The sequence below is a fragment of the Oncorhynchus keta genome, chromosome 9, assembly GCF_023373465.1.
Source record: "Oncorhynchus keta strain PuntledgeMale-10-30-2019 chromosome 9, Oket_V2, whole genome shotgun sequence".
NCBI lineage: Eukaryota > Metazoa > Chordata > Actinopteri > Salmoniformes > Salmonidae > Oncorhynchus > Oncorhynchus keta.
In genome coordinates this window covers 20,083,017-20,101,072 of record NC_068429.1, presented here as the reverse complement: position 1 = coordinate 20,101,072, position 18,056 = coordinate 20,083,017, and the positions used below count along the sequence as shown (strand labels likewise).

Below are 18,056 nucleotides of genomic sequence, written 5' to 3'. Positions count from 1 at the left end.
TCTTTATCAACGAATGGTTTGATAGGTTTTCAGCGCTTTTAAAAACGTATTTTATGTAATGAAAAGTTTGATTTCCTACCGATTTGTTGTTTCATGCACCCAACATTGGTATATGAGAGATATGATCAAGTGTCACTCACTCCAAGCTGAGGTCAAGAGATGTCTTACATCTAGTTGTGTGGAAAATATGCATGATTTAGCCTATACATGACTGACATCCATAATGTTTGATTTTAGTGCACTAACAAAGCGAGTCTCGGTTTAAATTGTAAGTGTCAGATTTTGAACCAAAATGTGACACTTAAAAATGTTGATTCTTCACAGTCGACCAATTTCATGACAGTAACTGTCTCCTAGGTGTTAAAAGGGGTTCTGTAGAATGAAATATAGAACCATAGCCTTTAATTAAAATTTGATTGGTGAGAAGGAAAATATTAGCAGTCATACCGTGAAGCTTCTCGTGCGTACTTCTCGTGCAAAGGCAATGAAATGGAAAATCACAACCGGGTAGTTGTTTTGAAACATAATTTCAGATAATGAAAAGTTCCGTTTTACAATATAGTTATAAGCCTACATTTCATACTCTTTATATATTTCAAATGAATTACTTACTTGAAAAGCATCCTTATAGGCCTATGTTGGTGTAGTTTTAAAGTAGGCTTCTATGAATAAGGAATATAGGAAAGGTTGCTGTGCGTTAAGCTATTACGCACGTGTAGACCTACAGAAATGTCTGCACACTCTTTTGCGGGAGTCGTATCACGTAAGGATGCTTTAGCCTACACTGTTACATGGATACAATTATAATATTGTACACTAGATAACAGGATCCAGATAACCCAAATAAAAAATGTTATACTATATGCGTAAATATCACAATCATTTATCAAAAATCATATCAACTCATCAAAACAGCAGATTTATTTGATGTTTTCCCCCTTTATTTAAAAAAACATCAATCAGGACTATAAAGTCAGTGCATGGCAGAGGCCCTTATTTCTCGAGGTGCTCGCATGCTCTGCGTGACCCGTGACTGATGCGAGTTAACAGCTGACTCTTTTCTATTACAAATGGCTCCCGGATATTCTAGATAACTACTGGATCACGCAAACTATGAAACGCGGAGAGTGGGTCATGAAACTCAGACTGTAAACATTTTTATTTTATTTTATGAATTGTGAGTTTTCTGAACTATTACATTGTTTCTTAAAATCCATAACTTTATAAATACTTATCATTTATGTCAATTATTTCAAACATAACATTCCACTATCATGTTACAGCTTTATATCACATTAGATGATGATCTATAAGGGATAGTCCTACCAGCATGGGCTTTGTTCTGCATGCAGCCTTCTTCTATCTTCTATGGTCATTGATATAGGCCTATTTTTTTGCCAAACATTTAGCTGAAATGAAAGGTTTAGATTAATTATATTTGTATACCAAGATGACCACCAAAAAGAGAACCAAACTTTTTTAAATCGTCCACAGTTACACAATTGTTGCTATTTTTTTTTTAAAACAATCTCTTCATTTGCCTTGGTGACGTTCCTTCGACATGTGATCAGAGCTCTGGTATAAAGCGCGAGGGAAGATCCGCCCTCTTTAGGATTCAGGTTTGGCCTTTTTCAGGTCTTTCCACAGGCTAGTATCCGGATGCGCGATATTGAACAACGAAAAAAGCCCTAAAACATATGGTAGTGGCTGGGAAAAAGGGGCATCTATTACCGCCGGCGTGCTCCTCTAATTCCATCATATGAGTTGTCTTGGAAGAGGGCAGAGTAGCACCGGCAGTATATCCTCTTCCTATCCGCCGTAGCTTCTGGGAGCGCACAGTGCAGCCTCTACACAGCTAGCGGTAAGCCATGACTCTGAGCTCCGAAATGTCGGATGCCTCCATCCTTTCGGAAGAGACAGACATCGATGTGGTCGGCGAGGGGGAGGATGGGGACAGCCAAACGCGCTCTTACGTAGACGAGGTGGCGCAGATGCACGATGACCTGCTGTCTGGCTCCCCGCCATGCCTGGACAGCTCCTCGTCCCGGGATCCTTACAAACCAGCCAGTAAGAACACCCTGGTGAAGCCCCCTTACTCCTATATCGCCTTGATCACTATGTCAATTCTTCAGAGCCCCAAGAAGCGGCTCACCCTCAGTGAAATTTGCGATTTCATCAGCAACCGTTTCCCGTACTACCGGGAAAAGTTCCCGGCGTGGCAGAACTCGATCCGACACAACTTGTCCCTGAATGACTGTTTCGTCAAGATACCGAGGGAACCGGGGAACCCCGGGAAGGGAAACTACTGGACCCTAGACCCGGAGTCCGCGGATATGTTCGATAACGGCAGCTTTCTGAGACGACGGAAACGCTTTAAACGGCAGCAGCAGCAGGACTTTCTGCGGGAGCACAACAGTTTTATCCCCGCCGCTGCGTACGGCTATGGACCTTACGGCTGCGGCTACGGTATCCAGCTGCAGTCCTATCACACACACTCTGCGATTTTCGCGTTTCAGCAGCAACAGTCCCGGCATTCACACACGGGGACCATTATTCCGGCACCGTCCTTAATGCCCACCTCCACTGACTTGGCCAGGAGCCGGTTCTATCCCCAGCTCAGCCCCAGCCTAGCTTCACCCATACAGACTGCAGCCAAGTCCAGCTCGCCTGTCCAGCGCTCTCCCTTCTCCATTGAGAGTATCATTGGTGGGTCGCTGAGCCCTGCGCACTCTCAATGTGCCTCGCGGACTTCTCTTGTTCCAATGTTATCGTCCTCCCTCGCGCCACAGACGCCCAACCAGTCGCAGAGCGGGCACCCAGGAACTGTTTTACACACGGTCGAGAACTTTCCCAACAGAATTGTGAACGGTACTAGTGGCTGTTAATTTCTATAAACTAACTTCAAAGTTTTCAAGAAATATGAACAAAAACGTCCCTCTTTGAAGGTAGGATTATTTTCGTATGTTTTTGTTGTTGTTGGGGTAACACGCAACTTAATGATGGATATTAACACTAGGGCTTATTCATGCCTATACATGCTGTAAAAAATATATTATATTTATGTTAATAACATTTTAGTGTCAATCTAATTTTCTCTCCACGAAATGTTACGTTGTTTATGAAGTGATTCGTTTAAGTCACTGTCTAGGGCGTCTCAGGATCGACTTAATGAAACAGCCTATAAATGATCACGTCTAAACAATGTATATTGTGTCACACACACCAATGTTTTTGTAGTTTGGCAAATTGAAACATTTTTACTGTTTTGATTTGTGCTTTGTATTGAAAAGACACAAATATGAAAGTAATTCATTTATATGCAGTGTGTGCTTATTTCAGTAATAAAACATTGTACATTCTTTGGCAAGTATTGTATAATTTTTTACACGGTTTGTTTTTCAACAAGAATAAATATTGTTTTACAAAAAAAAACTCTTTGCCTGGAAAGTAACTTATTAATAAGTAAATAATAATCTCAGTCTAGAAATGAGCCTAATGTAGGCCCTCACGTGACCACGTGCATGAAGTAGCCTATAGTGTTGTTTAATGATTTTGAAAGACCTATCCTTTTCATTTTTGTGAAGAAATATATTTCCAAAAAGTAATAGACAATGTAGGCTATAACCTATTGGTTGGGTACATAATAATAATAACAATAATATCAACATGGCTACAGCCCTTATAATAATAAACTAACACTACAACTACTAGTTCGCAGCTGCTGTTAATAAATAAATAATCATAATAATAATAACAATGCATCTAAATTGCTGTTACAATGACTCATGGACATGTTTTATGATATTTATAATAATGAACTTGCAGTGTTAAATGACCAAAACTGGCACCATTACTTTCAACAGGCCAAGGGGTGCAAGACAAACTTCATATTCGCTACCTATAGACCTTTAAGAAACTTTGCGTGCGTGTGTGCGTGTGCGGGAATGCGTGAGTGTGTGTGTGACTTTAAGAACATGCAGGCCTACAACTCTATACCATTAACATTCTGAATAAATATTTTATTCAGGCTTTTCAACATGTATCTTTACACACACAAACAGACACTATTTTGTCCTCGTGTGTGTGTGTGGCCTAGTTGTGTCTGAATGTAATTACATTTTCCATGCCCGGGATGGATGGATGACAAACCTTGGACCAACAGGTCCATTTGCCCTCTCCCACATGTATCCTTGTAATTACGCTTGGTGGACAGGCCGGTGTCACTGGGGTGACAGAGATTGTATTTTGCTACCTTCAGGACCGACGGTGATTATCACGCGGGTGATCCGAGGCAGCTGGCTCGGGCTCTTGAGAAAACACTGCTCCTCGACCAATTCCTTATCTCCTCATACTTGTCACAGTTGCCACGAGAGAGAGAGAGATGTATTGGTCAGCGTGGCTATCTATACTCCTTAACATCCATAGCCCAGAGCAGTAGAATACAGACATGCGCCGTGGCGAGGGTTGTTGCAAGGAAAGTAAGACGATTTGATGCGCATTAGGAAACATATGGCTATGTGAATGAAAAAAAGAATAGCCTATATATTAAAACGCGCGTCAGGAGCCTAACGTAATTATCATGCAATTATGCATCATTAGATATTAGTATACATATAGCCCACATGTCATTAGTAGAAGCCATAACATTAGATCTATACGCCACTGTCCTCAATGATGAGCCTATGGATAATAATAGGATCATGAAGTGTATAGGCTTTGGCTATATGATGTTATTTTGGATGATGCCTAAACAATATACCTACATCTCTTTACTAAATATACAATTCCACGTTCAAAGCAAGTGTTTGTAAGAAAAGGCTGGAAAGTTTTCTGCTAAATGACTTAAATGTAAATGTAAATGTAAATGTGAAAGTTGATTTTCAGAAGGCCTCATCCTCACAACATCAAGGCTGTGGCGTGATGCGTGGGCCACAAGCCAAGAGAAAGACCCCCACTCTCTCCGAGTGAAGGACCACTGTTTGGCGTGTGTTATCCATCCGTGACTACAAATGCGCATCCCCGTCGCCCGGCCGCGTGTTAATGGCGCCACTGCGTGCTTCCCAGTTGCAGAGGAAATGCGTGTAGCAATAGCTAGATCCACTCAGCGCTGTGCGCCGCTCAGAAACAGTTCACTAGGCCACCGGAGCACAGCAGCATGCGTGATGATGTAACACGCAAGCCAGGCAGCCAGAGCAGAGCGAGAGTCCCTGGCTGTGCCATGGCCCTACACTCACATCACGCCGGGTCGCAACCTGCTTATTGGAGACTGGGGTCACATATTTGTCCGTGCTAATTGATAAATATACCTCGTAGAAAAGGGTCAAGCAGGAGCGAGACATGACTAAAGACGACTTTAAGCAATTCACAGGCAATACGTGTATGCAGGGAGCCGCCCGTAGCTGACCGATTGAGAGATGACATAAATGGAGTCTATTGGCTTTATGGATATGCAAATATGGATATGTAATGCCATACAAACTCGGAGTGCTGAAATCTAGGAAATGTACCATATAGGCCTGCAAAAACGTGAATATTTTCAACACGCAGGCCACATGCAATCCTATGATGTTGTTAACAATTAATCTAGTTTGAAATAACCTAATAACTTGTAAATGTTGAATGTTTTCATCACACACACACACACGCACACATACACACTATAGGCCCATGCACAGAAAAATATTTTGTCTTTCTTGTAAATCTCTATAAAATATAAGGCCTATTGCTACATAAACTGCCCTCATAATGTAATTTGTATTAGTAGCCTTTAATCCGTGTATGTTTATGTTTACTTTTATAAATATGGGCTACTCAAATGCACAAATATAAATGTATTCGATTTCAGAAAACATGTAACTTTTTGTTGGATCTTTTATGATTGGAGAAACAGTATTGTATGATTAAAATAATTCACCATCGCTGGATTGTAATGAAGTGAGACTAAAATGGGTTGGTTATGAGTGTGACTGAACGACAGTAGTAACTAGACTAGAATAGAATAGAATAGAAAATAAAATAAAATAATAGAAAGCGAAAAACACGATACGTCTGAGAAAAGAATCATCACGCAATGACACTATAGAATATTAGACACATTTAAAGCAAATCAATTCAACAGTGTAAGATGGTGTACAACATTCAAAAAGCCGCATAGGACAATAAAATGCACACATTTATAAATGAATGGATACATATTTATTCATATTGAATCCGTTGGAATATAGACTACATTCTTTCCTAAAAATGTATTTTTTTTTTGCGACTGGCATTCCATTGGTCCATTGGCCTAGCTTATGCAGTGTTACCATAGAATTAGAAATTAGAATAGGTAATTTATTAGGATCTCTATGAGTGTCCCAATGTCAATCTATGTAACCAAATGAAACCATTTTCAAAAGTTGTGTGTCATGCAATAAGCTATTTATCTTTCTAGCAAACCTAATATGGAAGAGCAGTCTGCCCACGAAAGGGTGAAGTACAGGCAACCCACAAACAATAAGATCAAATAAATGATTTCAACGAACACAAACAAGTTCCCTTCATAATACCATAGAGGCGTTAGGCGTACAAATAAATCATTTGATGGTCTGCATGCGCATGGAAACCCACTAGCCTACCTTTTTCTTTATCCGCCACAGTGATTGGAATAAATACGTGTTCAATTTGATTGACTCACACGTTCTCCCTTTTTTCCCGTTAACAACAGAAAATGCGTTCATTTTTTTATGAATCTCTTTTTACAGTTGTCACAAAGTGCTTTACAGATACCAAGCCTAACATTAGTAACTTGCTAAGTTGATATTAATAACATGTTAACAACAGTTAAAATGTCTTCATACCGAAGGTCTGCATGATCTTCATAAGTTGCTTTGTTTCTGCTATTGATATGGGAGAGCAGTTTGGGGGCTTTGTTAGGTTTGACATATATGTCTATAGCCTGGTTGTTCTGTGTTGTTATTAGCCTACACCGCAGCACGGCATATCAGATCACAAAATTGTTATTAATAGCCATGTTTCGAAAATCCCTTGTTGGCTTTATTATGTATTTGACCCTTTCTTGAAAGTTTAGCCTAACAGGCCCTAAACCTGCATTCACTTAGAAAAAGTGTAACCTTTGACCCATTATATTCTCACCCCAATTTATATTGGATGTTGATTGGATAAGCTGTAGCCTATTCGAGATGTTAACCAAAATAAAAGTAGCCTAACTTGATAACTGATCACTAGGACTCAACGGACTTCATATTAAATAATTTGGCCAGTTTGATTTGACATTTTTTCAAATTAAATAAATAAAGACAATTTTATGAAATAGTACCACATCGATATAAATCCAAACCGATGGTTCAACTTCGAGTATCGAGTTGGAGTCGATTAACCCAAAGGCTATTGAATAATAGACTGCTATAGGCTACTATCTATATTTGACAAATGTGTGAGTGTGTTCGATGACGGAAGTCCACAAATGTAGCCTATACAATAAAATAAGGAAAAGTTATAGTTATATTATAGTTATAGGTGACTGTGCGTTTAACACGCGATTTTTAGCAAATTTCACGGATCATGTGGGCATCAGTCTCATTGAGAGCGTGACTGCAGTTAGCAGTTTATCCTTGGCGGGTCACACAGGTCACGAAAAACGGGGCTAAAACCAAACACTCACAAAGCACAACAGCTCACAAAGCAACCTGAAGGCGCCGATAAGCCAACTTAGACTAGAGAAGGAGCAGAATTATAGCCTATTTCGAGAGTTTTTGCTAACATTAGATCCAAGCGAATTCAGGAATAAAGGCATTTATTCAAAGTTGTTATTTTAGTCACTTAATTTAAAATAAATATTGCTGTAAGATAGGTTGCCTGAACCTCACATTTAGCCAGTGCCTCAAAAACAAAAGTTAGGCATTATGGTTTAATGCTGTGCAGCTGAAAATACAACAAATATGTTTACAAAGACACATGATTGATGAACAACCAGTATGTCTAGCCGCCTAGACAAAGGAAAGAATTAAGAATTTCTAAAATTAAATCCACCTTACTGACTCAGTGTGGGACAAAGTTTTGTGCTGGAGCTCAGTGGACTACATGGGGAGTGAATCCACACAGTACTCTGGTCTTACTATTGCGTGAGAAGTCAACCTATATCTTTCAGATGAGAAGAGTGATACACAATACTAGAATGGGTGGTAGAGCGAGCTTTGTGGAACATTTAGGGCCTAGGGGCACACCTTCAGATCCTCAGAGAGTCTCTTTGCACCATCACCACCATCACAGACAACACTCTCAACAACTTTCAGTTCAACAGGACTGAGAAAAAGCTATGTTTTTTTTTGTATAGTCAAAGGGTGTACTTAGCTCATGATCTTTCAGTTTAATGTTTAGGATTATAGTTCCAAAATCATCCTTGTGTGTACGGATAGAACATTTATTTTAATATAATATATGCCAATTAGCAGACACTTTTATCCAAAGCAACGTAGTCATATGTGCATACATTTCATGAATGAGTGGCTGTGGGAATCGAACCGACAACCCAGGCATTGCTGACGCCATGCTCTACAAACTCAGCCACACAGGACCACGAACTGTATCGATCTGTATTGAAAAGCTTTCAAAAGTTTGTCTTTACATTACATGTGTTGCTCCATAATCTTGACTTGTATAGGCTACTAACTTAGTTTTATTGAGACATAAACCTACAATGTCATTTCAGGACTATACATTTGCTATAATGTACACCAAAACTACATCAACTATTTACATAATCTATAAAGAATTCATAACACATCATAAACAATTAATAGACATGATATAAACCCACTAAATCTGTTTACCAAAGTTTTATGACTTTCATATAATATATTATATTGCATAGTATTCAATAAGTATGACATCAAAGTGTATTTTCTATCCATAGTTCCATCTGACTGGCATAATGTATATTAGATGCATTGTAAAATACAGTGCTCTGCAGTGTATAACTGTGATGAATGCTTTACATAGATACATGTAAATAATGTCAATAATTTGAATCAGTGTGAAAGCCTGTGTCCTTCCCTCCACCTTCCTCGTAAAGTTAATCAATCATTCATGAATGATATATTTTAAGAGAAAGTACTTGGTTGGTCTGTGGTCTGAAACTTGAGCTGCAAAAATGATATTATTTTATGGACATGGTTTGAATCAATGGTTTCTTTTACTTTCCATTCTACTAATTTCCATGGTACTCTCTCTAACTCTCTCTCTCTCCCATATATAATAAAGCACAAAGCCTCATCAGTCCCTACTGCGATAGTTAATAAACTTTCCTTCAAAGATACACACTTCCGTCACATTCATACAGGTGTCCACAGATTATTAATACACTAAACTCAAATTCAAATCTTTCATTTCTGGTCACTCCAATGACCGGAATCCAAAACTTACTGAGTTAGGTTGACAAATATGTAAATACTGGTAAGTTGTTGCTTAGTTTGAAATGGAATGGAATATCGTCTGAAGGCATGTTGTCTCTTCTCAGTGCAGCGCAATTCTTGTTATAATGAGTCTAATAAGATAAACATGTGTACTCTGTTTGGCATGTTCTGTTGCATTGTGTTTATTTCATTGGAGTGAACAAAAAGCATTTGTGTGCGTGTGCTTGTGTGCTTGCATGCTTCCGTGAGTGTGTGTGTGTGTGTAAAATATAAAATACACAGGGAAAAGAGAGAGGAGGGGGGCAAAGAGAGAAATGAGAAAAAGCAGAAAAATAGAGAGAAAGGGAGAAAAGAGGAGAAAAAAGGAGTGAATACCTCCCAGGGAGGCGGAGAATCCCTTCATCTGCTTTTCAGTGTGTGGAACACTGGCTACACTTATCCCCTCTCTCTAAAAGGAGCTCCGCTTTCCGCCCCATTAAAACGTTTGGGAACTAATGCCACCCCTGAATACTAGTCTAATTAGAGTACTACCCAGCGCTGCAAGGGCCCAGTAACACAAGAGGAGCCGGAGGCGAAGGGAAAGCATTCTGTCATTTCCCTTTTGGAGAACCCATCTTTTTTGTGTTATTTTTTTTGTCTTTCTTTTTCTTTCACGTTCCGACTCTCTCTCCCTTTCTGGGTATTCTCTCTCTTCAACTTGTGTATAGAGAGCAGGAATGAGGAATCCTACTACAGCTGAACCCATCTTTAATCACAGAGACACTTTTGGTCTGGGAGACAGGCCCAGGTGGATTATGACAATATGAATGGTGTCAATCTCAATGAGGCAATACAGGATACTGTCACTGGCCTTTTGGGGGATAAGTGAAGAGTAAGGCATTTATTTTGAATGAAATGGAATGACTACAAAAACAAGGAACTGTGATAATTTTGCTTTTCTAGGTAACGATAACTATAAAACAGAGTAAAATAGATTTTTACTTAGATAGAAATTCATTGCAAGACATGCTTTCTGTGTAACTCAATAGCATTTTATGAATCACACAAACTCACAAAGTATGTCTTGTGCATGTAAATTTGGGCATGTCTGACACTACTGTAAATTATATAAATGGCAAAATAAACGTTGACAACTTTTGTCTATATTGTCTATATGTCACTAATGTGTGAGTGTATTTGATGACGGATGTCCACATATGTAGCCTATACAATAAAATAAGGAATATTCTGAAAAAATAAGGAAAAGTTAGAGTTATATTGTAGTTGTGCGGTTAACTGTGCGGTTAACTGTGCGGTTAACTGTGCGGTTAAATGTGTGGTTAAATGTGCGGTTAACTGTGCGGTTAACTGTGCGGTTAAATGTGCGGTTAACTGTGCGGTTAACTGTGCGGTTAAATGTGTGGTTAAATGTGCGGTTAACTGTGCGGTTAACTGTGCGGTTAACTGTGCGGTTAACTGTGCGGTTAAATGTGCGGTTAAATGTGCGGTTAACTGTGCGGTTAACTGTGCGGTTTTAACTGTGCGGTTAAATGTGCGGTTAACTGTGCGGTTAAATGTGCGGTTAAATGTGCGGTTAACTGTGCGGTTAACTGTGCGGTTAACTGTGCGGTTAAATGTGCGGTTAAATGTGCGGTTAATTGTGCGGTTAACTGTGCGGTTAACTGTGCGGTTAACAGGGGCTCTCCCAGGGTCACTTTTTGATGCGATCTGAGTCATGGTTTGACTCTGGAAGGGCTTTTCTCTGGAGGCTCCCTCCTTAAAGTGTGAGTCAGCTTGCGTGGACCACAGAGCTGTGATTCTGAGGCTGTGTCCCAAATGGCACGATATTCCCTATGGGTCCTGGTCATTAGTGAGCTCCAGTACATAGGGAATAGGTCTAAATGCTCTGTTATGTAAAGTCAGACTGCTGAGGTCAGGTCAATTTGACTTTGGTATTATAGGATCTGCTCAATAAATCTGGCTTAATCATCTTAATCACAAGCCATAATACACTATACACAGGGGTGGCCTTTATTCAGACTAACCCAAACAGTGTTGATTAAAGAATACATCTCATCAGATTTCGCAGGATGGAGCATTTCATTTGGGAGATAGAGAAAGACGTTCACTTATATCAATAACTCATCAGGACAGAGAGAGTACTACATAGATAGATAGATACAGTAGATAGACAGAGAGAGAGAGAGAGAGAGAAAGAGAGTGAGTGGGTGGGTGGGTGATGGCAGGCGAGAGAAATCAGGGAAGCTGAGAGAGAAAGAGAGAGAATCAGGGAAGCTGAGAGAGAAAGGGAGGGAGAATCGGGGAAGCTGAGAGAGAAAGAGAGAGAATTGGGGAAGCTGAGAGAGAAAGAGAGAGAATAGGGGAAGCTGAGAGTGAAAGAGAGAGAATAGGGGAAGCTGAGAGAGAAAGGTAATAGGGAATAGGGTACTTTTTTCATTGACAGCCTTGACAGCCTTCACTATCCCACTTAATTCATGCCACCACCTCCATTGTATCTTCCACAATGTCCTCCGACCTACATCATTTATTCAGATGAAGGATTTTGAGTTTGGAGGTGTTTTTATTTGTCCGACATCTTGGCTTTCTCACCTCGCAATGACCTTGTTCTGTCTGAGATTTCCGCTGCGGAATGATGTTGCTGCGTCTCACCGACCCCTAGTTCTTTCTTTCTTTCACTCTATTTTATTTCTTATTTTCCCCCTTTCCATGCTTGTTTTCTTTGGTATGATCGGTGCTCCTACAAACAACCCAGAGCCTATAGCTTTATCCATCAGGCTTGCTCAGAATGTGATAATAAAATAACAGGCGGACTGAAACAAACTATTTGTTACAACTCACAGATATATTATTCTGTCGACTTGAAATGAAGCTCAGAGGTTAGCGAGGCATCTACTACTGAAGCTACACCAATAAATACAACAAACATTATTGCCGCCATTGACGTTGTTAGGGCCACTTGCCACTTGAAAAGTGCCGGAAAGTCTTGGGTCTTGGGTCATCCTAAACAACGCCACCTGCCAGCAGCTGTCGGAGGTCACAGCTAGCAGCGAACAGCTTTTCCTGGCGGTTTGCATCCAATACATCATTTAGCATCCTGCACTCTCCCCAGCGTGCTGCTATTCAGAGGGGTTCTGGCAGAACGTGCAGCCGTTGTATCTGGTGGACTGTCTCAGCTGGCTGGCTACCAGTTAGTAACATGCAACAACGCCATTGGGCTCTAAACACTTCATCGATGTCAAGCAGCCCGTTCATCATAGTGACACCTGCAGGTAATGCACACCGCCAAGCTACAATTTGGCTAACAGCCCAGCTAACATCCCAGCTCCAGCCCAGCTAACAGCCCAGCTCCAGCCCAACTACAGCCCAGCTCCAGCCCAACTACAGCCCAACTCCAGCCCAGCTAACAGACAAGCTAACATCCCAGCTTTAGCCCAGCTAACAGTCCAGCTTCAGCCCAGCTAACAGCCCAGCTTCAGCCCAGCTAACAGACAAGCTAACAGCCCAGCTTCAGCCCAGCTAAAAGCCCAGCTCTAGCCGAGCTAACAACCCACTTGTCAAAGGTCAAATGGGATTTAGAATTTATTTTCAGAATATGGTGCCAGGTTAATTAATGTACTATACTGTATATGAAATCATATTTACTAGATCAATACATCTTAATAGGAAAATATATACATTAATTGTATTCATATATGTACTGTATGTGTGAGTGTGTGTTTGTGTGTGTGTGCGTACACCCAGTGGGGAAATTTAACGTTAGAAGTTTCTGCCTGTATCCTCTGAACTATGTCATCCATTCCCTCTCGCCTCCATAGCGACGCCCCTGTCACTCAAAAGATTTTAAAAACATCAACAGTGGAAGCCACCCATGAAGACGCACTCCCACTCTCCCCTCCCCTCTTTCCCCCAACTAGCTTTCACTCCCTCTGTCTCACTCTCTCCCTGACTCCTACTCTCGACTCTCTGTCTCCCTGACTCCTACTCTCGACTCTCTGTCTCCCTGACTCCTACTCTCAACTCTCTCTCTCCCTGACTCCTACTCTCGACTCTCTGTCTCCCTGACTCCTACTCTCGACTCTCTGTCTCCCTGACTCCTACTCTCGACTCTCTCTCTCCCTGACTCCTACTCTCAACTCTCTCTCTCCCTGACTCCTACTCTCGACTCTCTGTCTCCCTGACTCCTACTCTCGACTCTCTGTCTCCCTGACTCCTACTCTCGACTCTCTGTCTCCCTGACTCCTACTCTCGACTCTCTGTCTCCCTGACTCCTACTCTCGACTCTCTGTCTCCCTGACTCCTACTCTCGACTCTCTCTCTCCCTGACTCCTACTCTCGACTCTCTGTCTCCCTGACTCCTACTCTCGACTCTCTGTCTCCCGGACTCCTACTCTCGACTCTCTGTCTCCCTGACTCCTACTCTCAACTCTCTCTCTCCCTGACTCCTACTCTCGACTCTCTGTCTCCCTGACTCCTACTCTCGACTCTCTGTCTCCCTGACTCCTACTCTCGACTCTCTGTCTCCCTGACTCCTACTCTCGACTCTCTCTCTCCCTGACTCCTACTCTCGACTCTCTCTCTCCCTGACTCCTACTCTCGAATCTCTCTCTCCCTGACTCCTACTCTCGACTCTCTCTCTTCTCCCTACCTCATTTTCTCTCTCTCTCTTTCTTTCTCTCTCTCTCTCTCTCTCTCTCTCTCTCTCTCTCTCTCTCTCTCTCTCTCTCTCTCTCTCTCTCTCTCTCTCTCTCTCTTTTCCCCATCTATCACTATATGACTCCCTCTCCCCCCTTCTCGCTCTCTCAGCCTCATTGACTCAACCACAAAGTGTCTGCTGCAGATGCCCACAGCTTCTAAAAGGACTAGCAAAACACCAGAGCTAAGCATTTAAGTGGGTATATTCTGCTGCGTACCCCCCTCCTCTATGCCTGTGTGTGTGTGCAATTGTGTGTGTGTGTCTTCCTAGCCTGTTCCCAGTCTCTTGGAGGCATGCCCAAAAGTCTCCCGACACGGGGATCAGTATTTGACAGACGTGTTCTCATAGCAGTAGATCAACACCACAATTAAATCCAGAGGCTTTGTGATACACACAAGACCCCTGTCCCATGGCCCACCCCCTGCCAAAAAGTGAGCCACATCAGAGGCAGCACCAGATTTGATATTTTCGTCATTTGCAGACACTCTGGCTTACAGTAGTGAGTGCATACCTTTTTTCCCTACTGATCCCCCATGAGAATCAAACCCACAACCTTGGCGTTGCAAGCACTATGCTTTACCAACTGAGCCAAACAGCCCCTGAGCCACATGGGACCCCACGACACTCTGTAACACATTAGAAGGGCTTGCGGCTTTGATATTCTGCAAGATACTGATCCCAGACCAGAGGCTATGTATGGGATTTTCGAGGTGAGGGAAATCCCTCAGAACTATGTGTGCTTCAATGTTATGGCGGTTTATGCTGTATGGCGGACTAAAACCACTGATCACAGACATCAGCTCCACGTCTAGTTTTGATTTACATTTGGTTGTCAACTAATGTGAATTCAATGTGAAATCAACAAAATATTTAATGTAATTGGATTTATGTTGATGACTTTTGCACATCCAATCAGTTTTCAGTGTCATCACAACACTCCCCAGTGGGGAGCTGCTATGTGAACAGGGTGACGTGCTTTAAGCCCAGTAAAATAACCTCTTGATCTACAATAAAGATTACTAAACAACTTGACAGTTCTTTACACTGTGAAAGCCCTATACAATTGTAAGTGATAATCTCCTTATCCACAGATCCATTGTCTTGATAAATGATTGTAACACCTTTTTGCTGTGTGTGTCTGTGTGTGTGTGTGTGTGTGTGTGTGTGTGTGTGTGTGTGTGTGTGCATGCGTGCGCATTCACGCTTTAGATGTCTCTTTGATTGACAGATTCAATTAACCCTGAAATAGAGAAAGCAAAGATGACATGTTGACAGTGATTATGCCCTCCATAATTCTGTCTTTTCACATAAAATATGCAGTTTTATGTTTCTTTATTCAATATGGTTTGGCTGTATTTCACTACGCAAATCATGGCATTTCTTTTAATTATGTCACTTTCATTTTATTAGTCCGTTCAACTTTCCCTTCATCCATCCATCCACTCATTCATTCATTCATTCATTCATTCATTCATTCATTCATTCATTCATTCATTCATTCATTCATCCATCCATTCATTTATTCATGTTTGCTTGATGTTGAGTAAGGTTTGGATTCAATCCAAAGAGTGGAAGATCCGCCCTATGGCGCGACTGAAATGTAAAGCAAATTTCTAAACGAGTTGACTTATGCAGCGTTAACCGTGAATGCAGTCTCTGCGAACGCGGGAACATTGCCTTAGAAATTCTATCCTGCTATAGCACGGATCTTCCACGAGCAGATCTTCTTTAATCTATGTCTAAGCAGGCAGATCGCTCAAAATATACTTCAAAAATGGTCCTGAAAAAATCCTCGGGCAGTCCATATTGTCCAAAAGGGGTAACAGCGAGCACAATTACTATCCAGTAGGTTTGGGTTTTGCTAGGGCATTGCCGATGGGCGTAATTCCATGGATCTGAATCTGAAGGTTGCCTGTTCAGTCCCAGTGGTAGACAGTTATTTTGTATTGTTTTTCTTTTAACCCTTTCCCAAACCTTAACCTGAAACGTAACCCGTCAGAATGAATGCCTAAAATTAATGTTTTAAACCTATCCAAAACCTTAAGCCTGTACTTCAAAATTTGGAGCAACTTCGATTTTTGATGTTTTGAGAAATGTGGATCAGAATCTGAAGTCAAAATTGGTTAAAAAAAAAAATATATATATTCTTAAAAGCTGACATAATCACCACAATCTAAGCAATTTTGTGTGTGTGTGCTTGCGTATGTGTGTGTGTGTGCATGTGTGCATGTGTGTGTGTGCAGGACAGAAGTTCCACTCCACATGGTGTGTGGCTGCATCCAGCCAGGGAGTCTCATCACCAGCACCTCTGCAGTATTATGGAGATTGACTGAAATCAAGGAAGTTCTCTTTCCTTCTCCCCATTCCCTCTTCCATCCCTCTCTCTTCCCCTCCTGAGGTCGGATGAAATAATACCAAAATATCATATACCTAGTGTGCAACATCAACATTGATTCTCTCAAAGGTCGGAAAAAAGACCTTAAAACAACATTGTGTATCCTATAGAAGGAGGCAGGCTGAAAGAACCCTTTTGTCTTGTAGCAGAGAACACACACACACACACACACACACACACACACACACACACACACACACACACACACACACACACACACACACACACACACACACACACACACACACACACACACACACACACACACACACACACACAGCTCATCTCCACTAGTGTTCACAAAGCCCATGCAGAAAGTATTTAACCAGAAAATCTCACAGAAGTGGAAAAAGATGCCGTTTGATTTGATACTTCCTCCCTTGGCAGTAGGAACTTCCTTTGCCCCATCACAACTGTTTCTAGAGCCCCTGTCGGAGTTTGGCTTCAGTTGGGTGGGAAGGGGGTGGGGGGGTGGTAGTAATGGGTGTAAGGAGGGCCCCTGTGCTCCGGAGTGGTCAGGGCAGCAGATTTTGAGCGGATCCCTGTTGGATGTGAGGTGGCTCCATGGTAACTGGATATATAAAGCACACAGAACATATGCAGGGCACACTGGGGGGTAGCTAGCCACCTGCTGGATGTCCACTCGCTGTGTGTTTGTGTGTGCGTGTGTGTGGAGGGTCTGCGTGTGTGTCTGTGTGTAGTAAGTTCCACATTAACAGTCTCCACTGTTAGCACAAAGCTACATTTACCTCTGCTCAGTATGGAGGTAAAAGACTGCAGTGAGCTCTTACACTCACCTCATGCAGATAGCGAGTATTAGCGACCGTTCACAGAGTGATGGAGAGGTAGCCTGTCCATCGTATGTGTGTACCAACAACACCACCATTATTTCACCCCTATTCCACTCATGCCCATTGATCAGTGATCCGTCTGTTTGGTTTTCATAGTTGTGTTTCTGCTCCCAACTCTATTAGTGGTTCACTTACAGGTTTCATTATGCACCTCTCGTGCACGGCAAGCCTGGAGAAGAGGCTTTTATACACCCACACTCACTCACTCACTCACTCACTCACTCACTCACTCACTCACTCACTCACTCACTCACTCACTCACTCACTCACTCACTCACTCACTCAAACACATGCATGCAGAGGCAAATGAGTACACTACCCAATTGGTGGTTTAGCCACTATCCAGACCTTTGCAAATGGCTGACCGATCTTCATCCTCACAGAGCTTGCATGATGAGTGTTGCTCTTCCTATATGTTGCTGATGCTCTGAAGTGTGAACTCTTTTTATTTGACAACATTTGTAGAATGGGCTCTAAGCTCAAATCTCTTCCTGTTCGGCATAACATGGCAAAGCAAAGCTGTAGGCTGTGCCAATGATTTTGATGTATTTATTCAATTGAACCTTTTCTTATCTAAGTTAGTCTTTTGAAATATAATCTGTTGTTTGAAGAGATAGAAGTCTGGTCCAGACCTGGTCAGTATTAGAGGTGAAAGAGAAACGTCTTTAAAAAGACTAAAAGTTCAGAGGTCATCTCCCATCATC

The 18,056-nt window shown here is 41.7% G+C and overlaps 2 protein-coding genes across 3 annotated transcripts in view; one reads left to right on the top strand and one right to left on the bottom strand.

Moving 5' to 3' along the window:
* Window positions 1-18,056, bottom strand: part of LOC118373188 (transportin-1) — a 426,516-nt gene that overhangs the window by 4,826 nt on the left and 403,634 nt on the right. The gene's annotated exons all lie outside the window — the stretch shown is intronic.
* foxd1 (forkhead box D1) lies at window positions 1,456-3,420 on the top strand. Its single transcript, XM_035775675.2, has one exon. It carries the CDS (start codon window positions 1,869-1,871, stop codon window positions 2,883-2,885), a length of 1,017 nt encoding a protein of 338 aa, XP_035631568.1. The 5' UTR covers window positions 1,456-1,868; the 3' UTR covers window positions 2,886-3,420.